Source organism: Centroberyx affinis, unplaced genomic scaffold (assembly GCF_046629955.1).
Source record: "Centroberyx affinis isolate AG114_WGS23_722 - 3 ecotype Tasmania unplaced genomic scaffold, CSIRO-AGI_Caff_v1 ptg001762l_1, whole genome shotgun sequence".
Classification (NCBI taxonomy): domain Eukaryota; kingdom Metazoa; phylum Chordata; class Actinopteri; order Beryciformes; family Berycidae; genus Centroberyx; species Centroberyx affinis.
Window position 1 is genome coordinate 319,778 of NW_027280161.1, and position 12,875 is coordinate 332,652.

General features: G+C 38.7%; 2 protein-coding genes across 2 annotated transcripts in view; both read right to left on the reverse strand.

The window, feature by feature from the left end:
- Window positions 1-6,539, reverse strand: part of muc2.1 (mucin 2.1) — a 31,013-nt gene extending 24,474 nt beyond the window's left edge. Inside the window, exons 1-7 of the mRNA XM_071529066.1 lie at window positions 6,511-6,539; window positions 4,446-4,573; window positions 3,892-4,147; window positions 3,645-3,759; window positions 955-1,045; window positions 706-839; window positions 379-600 (exon numbers count right to left, since the gene is read on the reverse strand). Coding sequence (XP_071385167.1) covers window positions 379-600; window positions 706-839; window positions 955-1,045; window positions 3,645-3,759; window positions 3,892-4,147; window positions 4,446-4,573; window positions 6,511-6,539 — 975 coding nt within the window. The remainder of the gene's footprint in view (window positions 1-378; window positions 601-705; window positions 840-954; window positions 1,046-3,644; window positions 3,760-3,891; window positions 4,148-4,445; window positions 4,574-6,510) is intronic.
- Window positions 6,540-12,021: 5,482 nt separating this feature from the next.
- LOC139652108 (mucin-2-like) overlaps window positions 12,022-12,875 on the reverse strand; it is a 28,327-nt gene continuing 27,473 nt past the window's right edge. The window contains exon 49 of the mRNA XM_071529067.1: window positions 12,022-12,774. Coding sequence (XP_071385168.1) covers window positions 12,564-12,774 — 211 coding nt within the window. The 3' untranslated portion in view covers window positions 12,022-12,563. The remainder of the gene's footprint in view (window positions 12,775-12,875) is intronic.

The following is a 12,875-nucleotide window of genomic DNA, read 5'->3' on the forward strand; positions in this document are numbered from 1 at the left end:
TTTATTAACCACAAAAGTGTAGTTCATACAAAATACCCATAATATATACCAATGAAAACAAACACACAAGTGATCAGAAATCATGAAGAGCATGTGCAAGGAAGACCAAAGAAACCCCAACAGGATTATGGAGTGTCTCCTTTAACAAAACAAACATTGTACATAATTACAATGTAATATAGGCAACTCAGACACAAAACTCAAACAAGAGTTAAAAAACAAAACAAAACAATATTAACAAATAAATAAGTAAAAATAATACTGATAAATAAGAAAGATAAAAGGAAAAGAGTCAGGCAGAAATGTAGAAAAGCTAAGGAATAAAGAGAAAGGGCAGAAAAAAGAAAGAAAAACAGTGGAAAAAGTATGTAACAACACAATACCACAGAACTGAGGCGTCCTCCAGTGGGGCGGCTGCCCTCCAGCATGGGAACACTGACGGGAATACTCTGACAGTGTGCTGCAGACACAGAAGTCATCTGTGTGGTTGCTACAGCCACACATGTCCTGCACACAGGCCTGGATGTAAGGCTCAGGGTTCAGCAGGGCGGTGCAGGGGCTCCAGGACTCCGAGCCCAGCATCTTCTCACAGGTGCTTCGCTAAAAAGGGATAAATGGAAGATAAAATAGAGGCAAAGTTACTGAGTCGAAGCATATCATAATACTACATCTCTACTGGTCACACTGGACAGATTTCAAACTCACAAACTCCTTGCATGTGTCCGGCACAGTCACAGCATCTAGTGGTTCATCTTCCTCTTCATAGGGATCTTCACAGTCATCATTAGGACGATGGACTTTCTGTCTATTGCCAAACTCAATGGGGGTCATTTTTCGATCTGCATATAATTGGATTCATAGCATCAGATGCCAAAGATGACTGAATATAAAATAATGTGCAGTATGTGTTTGACAATACAGTGAATACATGAATACATAAAGAAAATAACCAACCATTATGAATGAACTCATTGTAGACAGGAACACCATTGAAGTCTCCACAAAGTCCACAAGTGTGATTGGCATACTCAGGATCCAGTTCCACCTGAAACAGACACAGCAATGGGAACATTAAGTCTTTTAACCATGGTTTTGGCAACATTTCACTTTATCCATCCATAATACAATTCTAATTGTATTATGGATGATAGAGGGAATTAAGAAAGTCTATCAGCCTTTACATTTTAGCAAGGGGCTGATAACTGTTTTTGTCCCCCACCAAAGGGGGACTATGGATCGGTCTCCGTCCGTTAGTTCGTTAGTCACACTGTAACGTTGACTTTGTGCCGCTAGGGGGGCGGCCTTGACAATGAATGGGGACTCAGTGGTAAAGCAATACAGTTAAAGTTATCATAGGTAAGGTAACATAATAGTCTACACACGCTACACACTTGGAGACATCAGACTGGGTTGATGTGTTGAAGTGAGAGTCAATGGAGAATTTTTGGGCAAACCTCTAACCACAAGACACTGTAGTTATTGTACAGTTGTACTGTTATTGCAATCATCACTGCACTACCACTGTGCCGTCAGTGTTGACTACTTGTATCATATTACCCCTTACCTACTGTGCAATACCATATATCACTTATCATTTAGCATTTATATTATTCATAACACTCACGCTCCTGGTGTTGTAAGCAATATTACACGAGAGGGTGTGCTTTACCGTCATTATTGGCACACAGTGATGCGGTCAGCGCCGAGGTCCGTAAGCATCACTGAAGTGCCAATAATGACGGTAAAGCACACCCTCGACTGTAATATTGCGATTATACAACAGTTACCAACAAAATAAAAGATATAAACAAAATGTATTCATATTGTGGGGCAATTCGCTCTCAAAATAAAAAAACTTTTTGCTAGTATTATCTCCGTTTCCCTGGAAATATATGGGGTCTGACTAATAACTGGAAAACAATCAGTCACGTCAGTAGACTCCTATGTAATGGAACCTAGTTTACTACTCCAGCAAGTAGGCGGAGCCTTAGTAACGACCTAGCAACAGAGACGATTTCTAGTCCCTGTTGAGTCAGCCAGCCAACTTGAGCTAATGCTTTCTAGAGATCGTGGGATTTCCCAAACTGAATAAATACCACACATATAAACACAAAACTGCCTTGCTAGCTCAATCTTGTTGTAACTAAGATATCTGCTGAAAAAAATAATTTTTCCATGGACAGATTTAGCTACTACGTCCGCGAACTTCACATGTATTTTTAAGCTAGTAGCGCCGTGTCACCCACTCACCGGCACAGCTGATGGAGGATGCCAGAGTGTCTGGTAACCTCAAGGCTGAACAGAGTTAGGGTAGCGTTATATTTAAATATATTGTATGATAATATGGCGGAGTAATATTTAGTGATGAGCACGGCTAGGTGTGCTCATCACATATTATACAATATTGTATAATATATTGTATATTGTATTATAAACTGTATTGTAGTGTACATTGTGTAATGTACGGATTGTATTTATTGCGTATTGTAGTTCTTATATTTTGTACTGTATTGAGTAAAAACAGGACAATTACAGTTACTACATTTCAAGATATAACTTGTAAGCCTAATTCTGAGGAGAGTAGGCAACATACATATATGGTCAATCTGTCCTTTCATTGTCCCATACGAAAATGCTTCAATTTCACTCATATTTCAAGTAGCAATTGCACTCAGCAATCACTGACTGACCCAAGGGTGGAACTACATCACCGGTGGGCAGTGTTGGGCAAGTTACTGAAAATTAGTAATTAGTTACAGTTACTAGTTACTTCTCTCAAAAGTAATTTAATTACTTTACCAATTACTGCATAATAAAAGTAATTAGTTACTAGGGAAAGTAACTTTTGCGTTACTTTTAAATGTCTGCTTCAATTCTCTTATTACACATAGCTATATTATTTTAGTGTGGGACAAGACAACTGTCAAATTTTATCTATCATTGTACCCATTATCACTATGATGATATCACTTTCCAAGGAAAGTAGCTATTGGCTGCCAGATGATGTCATACGATAATTTGCATATCAATATATAGTGCTGCACTTGTTATGCACGCCGCGGAGTAGCCCGTTTTAATTTAAGTGCTGACTCCGCCCACTCGGGCCAGTTTCGGCGTACGCCGGTAACAATTACAAGTGGACCCTATCCTACGGCCCCTGCTGTGGGAAGCGCTGTGATCATCAGACTTTCTGGATTTGACAAGCAAGTAGAGAAAACCGGCATCAGCCGTACGAGTTTATTGCCAAATGCTTTGGGATTCAACACATTAACATTGCTTCCCATGGTCAGAAAAAGACGGCAGATTTGTCGCTAGTCGCTTTTGAGAAATAAAGTCTCCAGGGAGGTTGGTAGTCTTTTGATTCACTTGCGCCACGTAAAGTCGGATGATCATAAAGGGATGATCCAGTAACGAGTAACGAGCCCATTTAAATTTCAGTAATTGTAATTGCGTTATTAATTTGAAAAAGTAATTCGTTTCATTACTAGTTACTGCCAAAAGTAGTGTAATTACAGTAACACGTTACTTTGTAACGCATTATTCACTGATGATGATAAAGTAATCTGTTTTTTTTCCCCGTCATATCTCAATTCATTGTTTGGAAACAGCAATATAGCAGATTGAAACATTTGTTTTGTTTTTACCATGACTGCATCATCACCGTTCCACATGACAACGATGCCGACTTTGGATTGGAGCTTGATGTAAACTGCGTTTCGTTCCAGTTGAACTCCTGCTTTATAGTATGGCATATCGATGCTGGGAGAGATATATATATAAATACAGTATATGTGTGTATATGTTATCTTGATTATAATGCATCAGCTTCCAAGAAAAGAGAAGTACAGTTACAGATCAAAGAAATCTGTATAGAGTTTGATTAGTACTTACGGATCGTCGTTCACAGTGACGATTGTCTTAGTCAGGTGGAATGAAAGGTCACTGATGGTGACCACTACATAGCTGACTGTAGGGTTTCCACCAGCCTCTCCCCTCTTCATGTGCACTGAGAACTCTTGTTGAGAGTCCTGGCAGTCTGAAGCCAGGTTGTACTCACACAGGCCGGGGAACTGGTACACATCCCCATCAAAGGTCTTGAAGTGCTCTCTGCCCCATGTGCTGCAGATGCTGTTGACATGGTTGCGAGCTGTGGAGGCAAAATATGAGAGAAATTTATTAGCAGTGTTCTCAACATTTCTTCATTAGAATATTTGGACAACAGTATTTTCTTAAAACAAATCTGTAAGTGTTCTATCAAAGCTAGAGAAATCTCACTGGCTGCGAAACCTCCTTGTTACAACCTAGTCCATAAACATTATTAATAAGTGTAGTAAGTTGACAAATACCGACTACAATGCTGTACATTAAACATTCATATGTATAAAGCAGAATAACTCATTGACCCAGTCCTGAAAATGATCCCAGAGAATCCAAAATGACCCTGGTCTTACCCTTTCTGGCCTGGACATTGATGAGGCTGGTAACTGACAGAGCCAGGGAGCACAACCACAGACAGCTCCACCTCATAGTTACCACTGTGGGCTTGCCGTCACCAAAGCAGGTAATAGTCTGACTGCTCCTTGACAGCCCTTTATATTGGGATTGCTCAATTTTTGCTCACACCCCTTTTATGTGGGACCTTAACATTTATTGCCAAGACATGTAAACATGTTCAGAAAGAAGGTCTGACACCTTTCATTACTTCCCTTTTCTATTTCCTACATTTTTCTTACCTCTTGATTGGCAAAAGTGTTTGCAGTTGAATTAGGCCTTTTCATTTCTAGAGGAATGGATAACAGTAAAGTTATGTTTTTTACAGTCTGCTCCTCTGTTGTAGGTGTATTCTTTTATAAACTTTAATATGACATGCATGCAGTCTAGCAAAAATGGTTGAATTTGGATACAATTTTCAAAGTAGAGGTATATGTTATCAAAACAAAAATGACAGCGTTTAAGTGGCTTACTTTTTCAACTCAAAATAGCCATCTGCTTTACATCTGACAGGCAGGTGGATCATTAACAATCCTGAACAACTACATCCTACAGTGTTTGCCAACCAACTTTCTGTTCTGGATTCAAAATAAAAGCCTGAAGACCAAAAGATCATGATTTCACCTGTGTTTCATTTGGCATGAGGCTGAGTAGATGATGACAGAATTTTCATTTTTGGGTGAACTATTCCTTTAAGACTGTTTCTAGCTATAGCCAACTTACCTCTAATCTACACCAATGACTGTTTTTGAATATGCAAAATCATTTTATATCAACTTGCTAAATTAATTTCAAGTAAGTCAAGTAAAAAAAAACCTTCATTAAAGTCTGTCCTAACTCCCAACATAATTAAATCAAAATTGATTGAATGGCATAGGTCTAGAGGTCTGCTAAATGAAAATTGTTAAGATATTTTTAAAAAGGGCACCATCTCATCAACCTACACGTACTACGAACACACACATGTAAACAGACAACACATGTACTCACACACACACACACATGCATGCACAAATACACACATGCAAACACACCTTAAGCAAGAGTCAGTGCTAGCCTGGCTGACACACAGACCAACATGGTAAGAGAAAACACACATTTGTTTCCTTGTGACCTTAGGGCAAAAATGAAGCCCCTTTGGATGAAAAAGGTGAGGGTCTCATGTTCTACCAGGGTGCCCTACAGTAGAAAAGGGTACCATGGATGTTTGAGCTGCTCAAGTGCCCCTCTGGTGTGACATTAGGGCAAAAATGAAGCATGGAAGGGGTGCCCCGGTAGCTCAACTGGTAGAGCATGTACCATTAAAGTGAGGTCCTAATCACAGTGGCACAGGTTTGAACCCGGCCTGAGCCCTTTGCCGCATGTCATCCCCCCTCTCTGCCCTGTCTTTCCTGTCAATCTCTACTGCCCTGTCAATAAAGCCAAAAAAAGGCATGGAAGTGCCCATAAGGGCATGGACCTACCCTATATAGCTAAAAAAAAAGACCTTGCAAGCACCTTGATGCATACAAGAACAAATGTAGGCCAACACATTATTTGAAGGGGTTGGTCATGTGGTCAGACTAGAACACTTATTTTTAGAAATGCAATATATAATGGATTCATGCTTATTTACATAGAACCTTTAAAATGATACAGCACATGAAACATTCTTAATGAGCAGGTCAAGGCTATAGACAGTCAAGTCATAGAGGATAGGAAAGGAGCCCAGATTTTGTCATATCTACTCATAAATTCTATGTTGCTATATATGACTCTTTTTGGCAAGTGCATTAGACCAGTCTTGGATAGAAGGAGTGGAAGTATCCTTCCATTTGCAGTACAGTAACTTTTTATTTTTTTATTTTTTTCCATGGATGTTTAGCCATTCAGGAAATACTGCTGGCTAAATTCTGGTTAACTATACAGTTATTCAGCATGTTGTCAAACAGCTACACAGAGTGGGAGCCCCTCCAAGGGCAAACAGATTTTTGGACCCCTTCCATAGTTAGACAGCTGCATTTTGAGAAGTGTCCGTACCTATTCTTATCTAACAGCACACAGTCCATCAATGCGTGACTGTGTAAATTCCAATAAAAATGACACCCGTGCTGTTTGCATATTATGAGTCATCAAGGAAGGTGTCAACATGGCAGTCATGTTTTAAAAACTGGAAAGGGGCTGATTGAGTCTGACCTGTATATTGTGATTATAGTGCAAGTCTGTGAAAGGTTTTGTAGTGTAATAAACTACATGCCTATAGGAACATGTATCAGAATAGGCTACTAAATGTGGCTAAGACTAGGGTTGCCCATCCTGTCGGTTATCGGACACACAATCCCCGCTTGTGCTTTGCGCAGCTCAGGTGTAATTTATCCAAGTGACAGTCGACTATCACATCCCTCTTGACACCAGTGGCCGGTGAGATGACATTAAGAAGTGTGACCAAGAGACAATATAAGATAAATTATTTTGTCACTTGCAACTTTATAAATGTTATTTACCTGTTGCAATGTACCTGTGGTCTTTAATATGTTGGTAAAATTAGAAGGCAAGTCAAGAGACGCATTATTGAGCATCAGAGCGCTATAAAATGTAATGATAAGTCGTCTATTGCAAGGCATTTCTCTGAATATGGTCATGTTCTCAGATTTATCCTTCTCTGTGATCAAACAAATCACATGGCCAAGGAGAGGATGGGGTGTAGACATATTGTTATTGAGAGAGGAATGCAAATGGATATAGTTTTTTTTTAAATGTTACATTCCCAGGTTATGAATGAGCAACTGGGTTTTCAATGTTTTGTCTAAATTGTAATTGTTTGGACATACTGATTGGATCTTTACAAATAATTTTGAATTCTGATGTGGGTTTCTTGTTTCCCCCTTTTTAGAGAGGCTCTATCCTGGGAGGTGAAGCCTCACTTCAGTAAACTCTACATTCTAGTCTGGCTTAATTCTGTTTCACGAAGGCATCTTGCGCCTCCCTCAATTAAGATAACTGAAGTATGGTTTGGGCAATAAGGTGACATGCACGCCCCTGCTGCTTAAAAGCAGGCCAAGCAGTGGAGAGTCGAGAGTGAAACATTTGGCAGAGAATAAGGTCCTTCACATCCATGGAGCAGCGACTCATAATGGGAGTTTTTTGAGAAGTATAAACATATAATTACCAAAAAGGGTAACACTGCAGTGATTAATAAGGCAACAGCAGCAGCCTGGCAATTGATTTCCACATGCATAAATGCATAAGTTGCAGTAGTTTATGTTCCCACGCAGATTAAATTGATCTAACAGAGTGTACAATTGCGGTTGGACCAGTGGAAGTGGGGTGAAAAGGACTGGCCAGCAGGTAAAATAAATTAACTATAAAAAGATCCTTACAACTGGTGAGTAGACGATGAGCAGAAATGTGCAGAACTCTTATCTTCAACTCTTAATGTTAATGTTAATGTTAATGTTTGCTTTTAAGATCAACAGGTGCTTGAATAGTGAACTCACTTCTGCAAATAATCACAGTTATACAACACAGGAGGTTATTAATCTCTCCAACTGGTAGGGGAAATCAGATCTGACATCATGCATGTTTAGCCTTTCAGGAAAAAGCTGTCGGAACAATCGGAACTGTGGTTCTGCCTTGGAAACCAAAGTGTAATACAGTCATTTTGCATGTTGTCACGCAGAGTGGGAACCCCTCCAAGGGCAAACAGATTCTTGGACCCCTTCCATAAGTAGATGGCTGCATTTTCAAGAAGTGTCCGTATACCTATTCTTATCTGACAGCACACACTCTGTTGGTTCAGGGAGGATGACAGCCAAGCCAAATTACTGTGAAATAGGTGTATGTAGTTTTGATTAGGGACAGGATATTATAATCTAAGTTGACATTAGTCTATTTAACATCAAACACTTGTCATCAAGTCCAATTAAACTAGATTAAAATGACTGTCACTCAGTGGCTTCAAGACAGGAGTGTGTCAGAATACACAGACTTTCACACAGCAGCACATATGCCTGTAAGTGGACAGGAAATATGTGAAAATATGTGACTGATTTCCTATATACTCATTCAGCTGCTGTACTGCCCCCAAAGCTGACATTTATATATATATAAATATTGATGACAAAAGGCACCATACCGTAGAGCAGCAGAGAAATCTAGCTCACCTATACTCCACCAGACTGAACAAAATGGCTGACAAGACAGCTACAGACATTTCCCACTCAATAACCAAGAGTTTGAGGTTCTCCCATCTGGGTGCAGGTTCAGATGTCCACAGACTAAAACAAATAGGACTAGAAACTCATTCAACCTTTCAGCCATCACTCAGTTAAATAGACAATGATTATAAGCTGGAGCCATAAAAGTAGCCATTTAATGCACTCCAGTTCTACAAACTATATGTACTTTAACTCTGAGACTGCTTGCACTTTTTTTTTACGCTTGCTTGTTTTCATCATTATTTCATAATTTCATTTAAATTATTTTTTATATGTTATTTTGAACTACTTTGCACTTAAATCTGATACTACATTAATAGTTGGTAAAAGAAGGAGTAGGGAACAGAAACACAAATGAAGAGATTATCATATCAAGGTTATGGATAGGACATAATAGATGTCGAAACATCCAACAGGCTAATGCGAATATTGTCAAAGAGTCCGTAGAACATAGGCCTACTAGATTTCAGAGAGAAAGGGAATTGATGGTTACAGATTGAGAGACAGGTTGGCATGGATTAAAATTAATATTATATTTTACTGATGCAAAATTTGATTTGATTTTTTTTTAAGTGAAATTGGTTCAGTGCATAGGTTGTAGCCAGGCTAGAATCTCTGGTCGCACCATGATTCAGAAGATGGCGGTAAAGCACCACAGAGTCGGATACCAACCGCCTTTAAACCTCACGAAGAAGAAGATGAAGCGCAGAAGAAGAAGACTGCTTACACTTCTACGTGTTATTAGCAAACGTTATCTTTGTGTCAGTTTCACAATAAACAAGCTAACATTAGCCAAACGCTCGGCGGCTAGCTAAATGTGTTGGCTAAATCGGACGGGCTAACTTAGGAGCATCAGCATGACATAAAACATGTAACATAGATTTGGAGGAAACATAACGTAACAAATTATTTTGCAGGCACGGTCGCTATGACAACGCCACTAGGCTCGTTCATGTGGGCCAGGCGGGGCCAAGAAAGACACTACTGCGCAGGTGCCCAAACGAGCTCCTTTGATTGGCCAGAAGGGTTCTGTGATCTCTGAACAGTGCCCGCCCCTGGCTCTACAGGTACGAATCATGGATGTATTAGGTACGAATCCACATTTCACTGAGATATGTGGTGCAAAAGTCAGAGCGCGCGGAACTTGTAATTTGTGAGCGAAAAAACAGCATTTGAGATTCGTAGCGGCAGATTCAAGCAGTTGTAGTTATTCACTTGTGTTTGTGCTAGAAAAATATCCAAGAAAAAAAATTATTTGTGAGAAAAAATTCTACAGGTGTGCAACTCTCATTGCATGAATTCACATACTGATTTGCAGATGTGCAAATTTTGTCCATGACTTCACATTATTTGATACGGGTGTGTGAATGTGTTTTGCACCATATTCACCGCAACTGTAGCAAAAATGTGAGCATATGAGTTTCTTAATTTGTGATTCGTAGAATAGGATTTGTGCACCTGTAAATGAAGAATTTGGGAAGGTGTAACTGTTGTGTTGTGTTTGTGGGAGAGGAAAAATATCTACAAGTTTGCAACTCTTAAAGCATAATACCTCCATAGTTGCTGTTACATTCTGGGGAGATGAAGATGATTAAAAAGCAGAGATGGGGACTTGAGTCACATGACGTGTACTCAAGTCAGACTCAAGTCACAGTTTTAATAGTTCTGATGACTTGGGACTTGACTTTGACTTGTACTTTGATGACTTGAAAAGGTTTCTAAAGTCTTGACAAAAGATCTTGTGTTTGTGTAAATGACTTAGAGTGAAAGTTATTAAGAGATTTGTCCCAACAGACGACTGAATTTAAATTCTGTTTTCTGAATTTGTATGGAATGATTGAATTTATTGAGGTTGAAACTGATTATCGAAATCAAACTCATGATGCTCTTACCAAGTTTTTATCCTATTAAAATGATATTACACTGAAGTTTTCTCAAAGATATTAATTGATACTGGACTGTATTTGTTCTGACTTGACGTAATCTACATTTAGACTTGGGACTTCACTTGAGACTTGTGCCTCAAGACTTGAGGGACTTGGGACTTGTGATAGTATTTTTGAGCAGTCTTCAAGAAAGAAATTACATTCAAAAAACCAAACAGAAATATTTGCATCAATATGGTGTCTCTTACATCAAACATAAGCAGAACAGCAAGGGTCTGATGGATTAGTTTGGTTGACAAGGATGAACCCTGGGTTGGTGCAGTTCAGTACTGGTGGTGCTGGGCACACCTTGGGCTTGCAAGTCACAGCCTTAGTAGACTCTTCACAGATGCAGTTTTGCAGTTGTGCTCAAAACCTGTCATCCAGCTGCTGGCTGTCACTTTATCTATTGTTGACTAGTTATGGTGAACATCTTAAGTTTTTTCTTAAGTTATTTGTTTTCAATATTTATACATCTTTAGAGATAATGCATTGATTTAACATTGCAATTTAACTATTATATTGATATTATACTACTATCAAAATTGTTGTTTATATAGAAATCTTTAAAAGATTTTGGATATTCACGGGTCCCTATAAGGTTCGGTATACTTCAATATAATAGTGCACCATTATTTGTTGTCCTTAGTTATTCTGGATTTGGGCAATAAAAAATGTCGATTAGCCTATTAATTTGACATTTGTGTATGTTGTACTTCTCTGTGGTAACTAATAACTTGGTTATGGAGATTATAGAAAGAACCATGGTACAAACAATGGAAAAAAAATCTAATATAGCACGGCAGCTGTGCTATGTACTGTCAAAATTACTTTAGTACAGGTATGGGTACCTTAGTACAAGTACCATGGTACAATTTCTTATGGGGTCATTTGGAGTTGTATTAAAATCTCTCAAGACTTAACATCAATACATTCTGTTAACAAGAATAAAACTTTTTCCTCCAAGTCATCAAAAAGTACTGAATTTGAAGATCTACAATTTGTACATTCACTAAAATGTATTGGCTAAATTAATCATATACAACCAGCAATTCCCATCTACCATCTTAATGATTTTCACTGTGAATAATCTTTCCATATAGTTTCCTTTGAGAATGGCGACCCCTGCTGATTTCAAATCCAAATGCTATTGATTCTTCCAAAAATGTCTTTTAAATTTATTTTTAACTTGTTTAAATTTGAATGTTGAGGGTTTAGAGAGTACTCAAAAACTAAGTGCAATAGAAATATTGATATATTAAAATGGATAAATGAATACTACACGCCTAAATGAAGAAGACACCGTAAATCGGTATATATTACAGGAGGAGTTAGGAACTCTAGAAGGGCATTTGTAAGCTCAAGGGCCAAATAGATTGAATTTGGTGAGAAAAATTCTGCCTATTTATTTGGCGTGGAGAAAAAATGTAGACAATCAATAATCCTGTTAAATTCAGACTAAAAACTGTTAGCCTCGCTCTATGCTAAAAGAATTAAACCTTTTTTAGTAGAAATAATCTCTGTTACTCAGTCAGGGTTCATGAAAGGCAGACATATTGCTAATCAAATCCAAACAACAAAATGGGTCCAGAAATGCAAGGTACATGGCCAATGTTTCTTAGCAGTGTCAAAGTGTTTTAGAATGGATTTTTCCTTTAAGTTCCAGTGCACAAAGCAAATTTCCCACTGTGGACGATACAGCATTCTGTTCTGTTCTAGTAGTAATTAAACTCTCAACCAATGACAAAACATGCTACCACAACACAAGGTGAATTGATGCACTAACATGAAAGAGACAAAAACATGGACAGAGTTGCAGTTTTTTAAATGCTAAATATTTTCTCTACATTGACAATCAATGTCTAGGAGTAACAAAATAACAATAAGGGAACTGTGGGAAGCAGGTATCTATTCTCCATGCATCCATCGATGTGACGATAGCGAGTTTCAGTTAGACCAGTGGGAGGCTGCGCCTCTTGCGGGCGGGTCGTCCAGCAGCGTTGCTGCAGTCTGTGTGTCTACAGCTACACGCCTCCACATGGATGTATGTGTATGGCACCACCTCTCCATTCAGACAGAGCAAGTCAACAGTGTGGTTGCTGGAGCGCGACTCCTGGCAGCAGGAGCAAGAATGCTGCATAGCGGCTGCCATTTTAGAGTATCTGAAGAGAGCAATGGACAGAGGTAGAGTTAATTGGTAGCCTTGAACTGTTCACAAACTATAACAAAACATTTTTAACATTTCCACATTGTGTGACTTGAA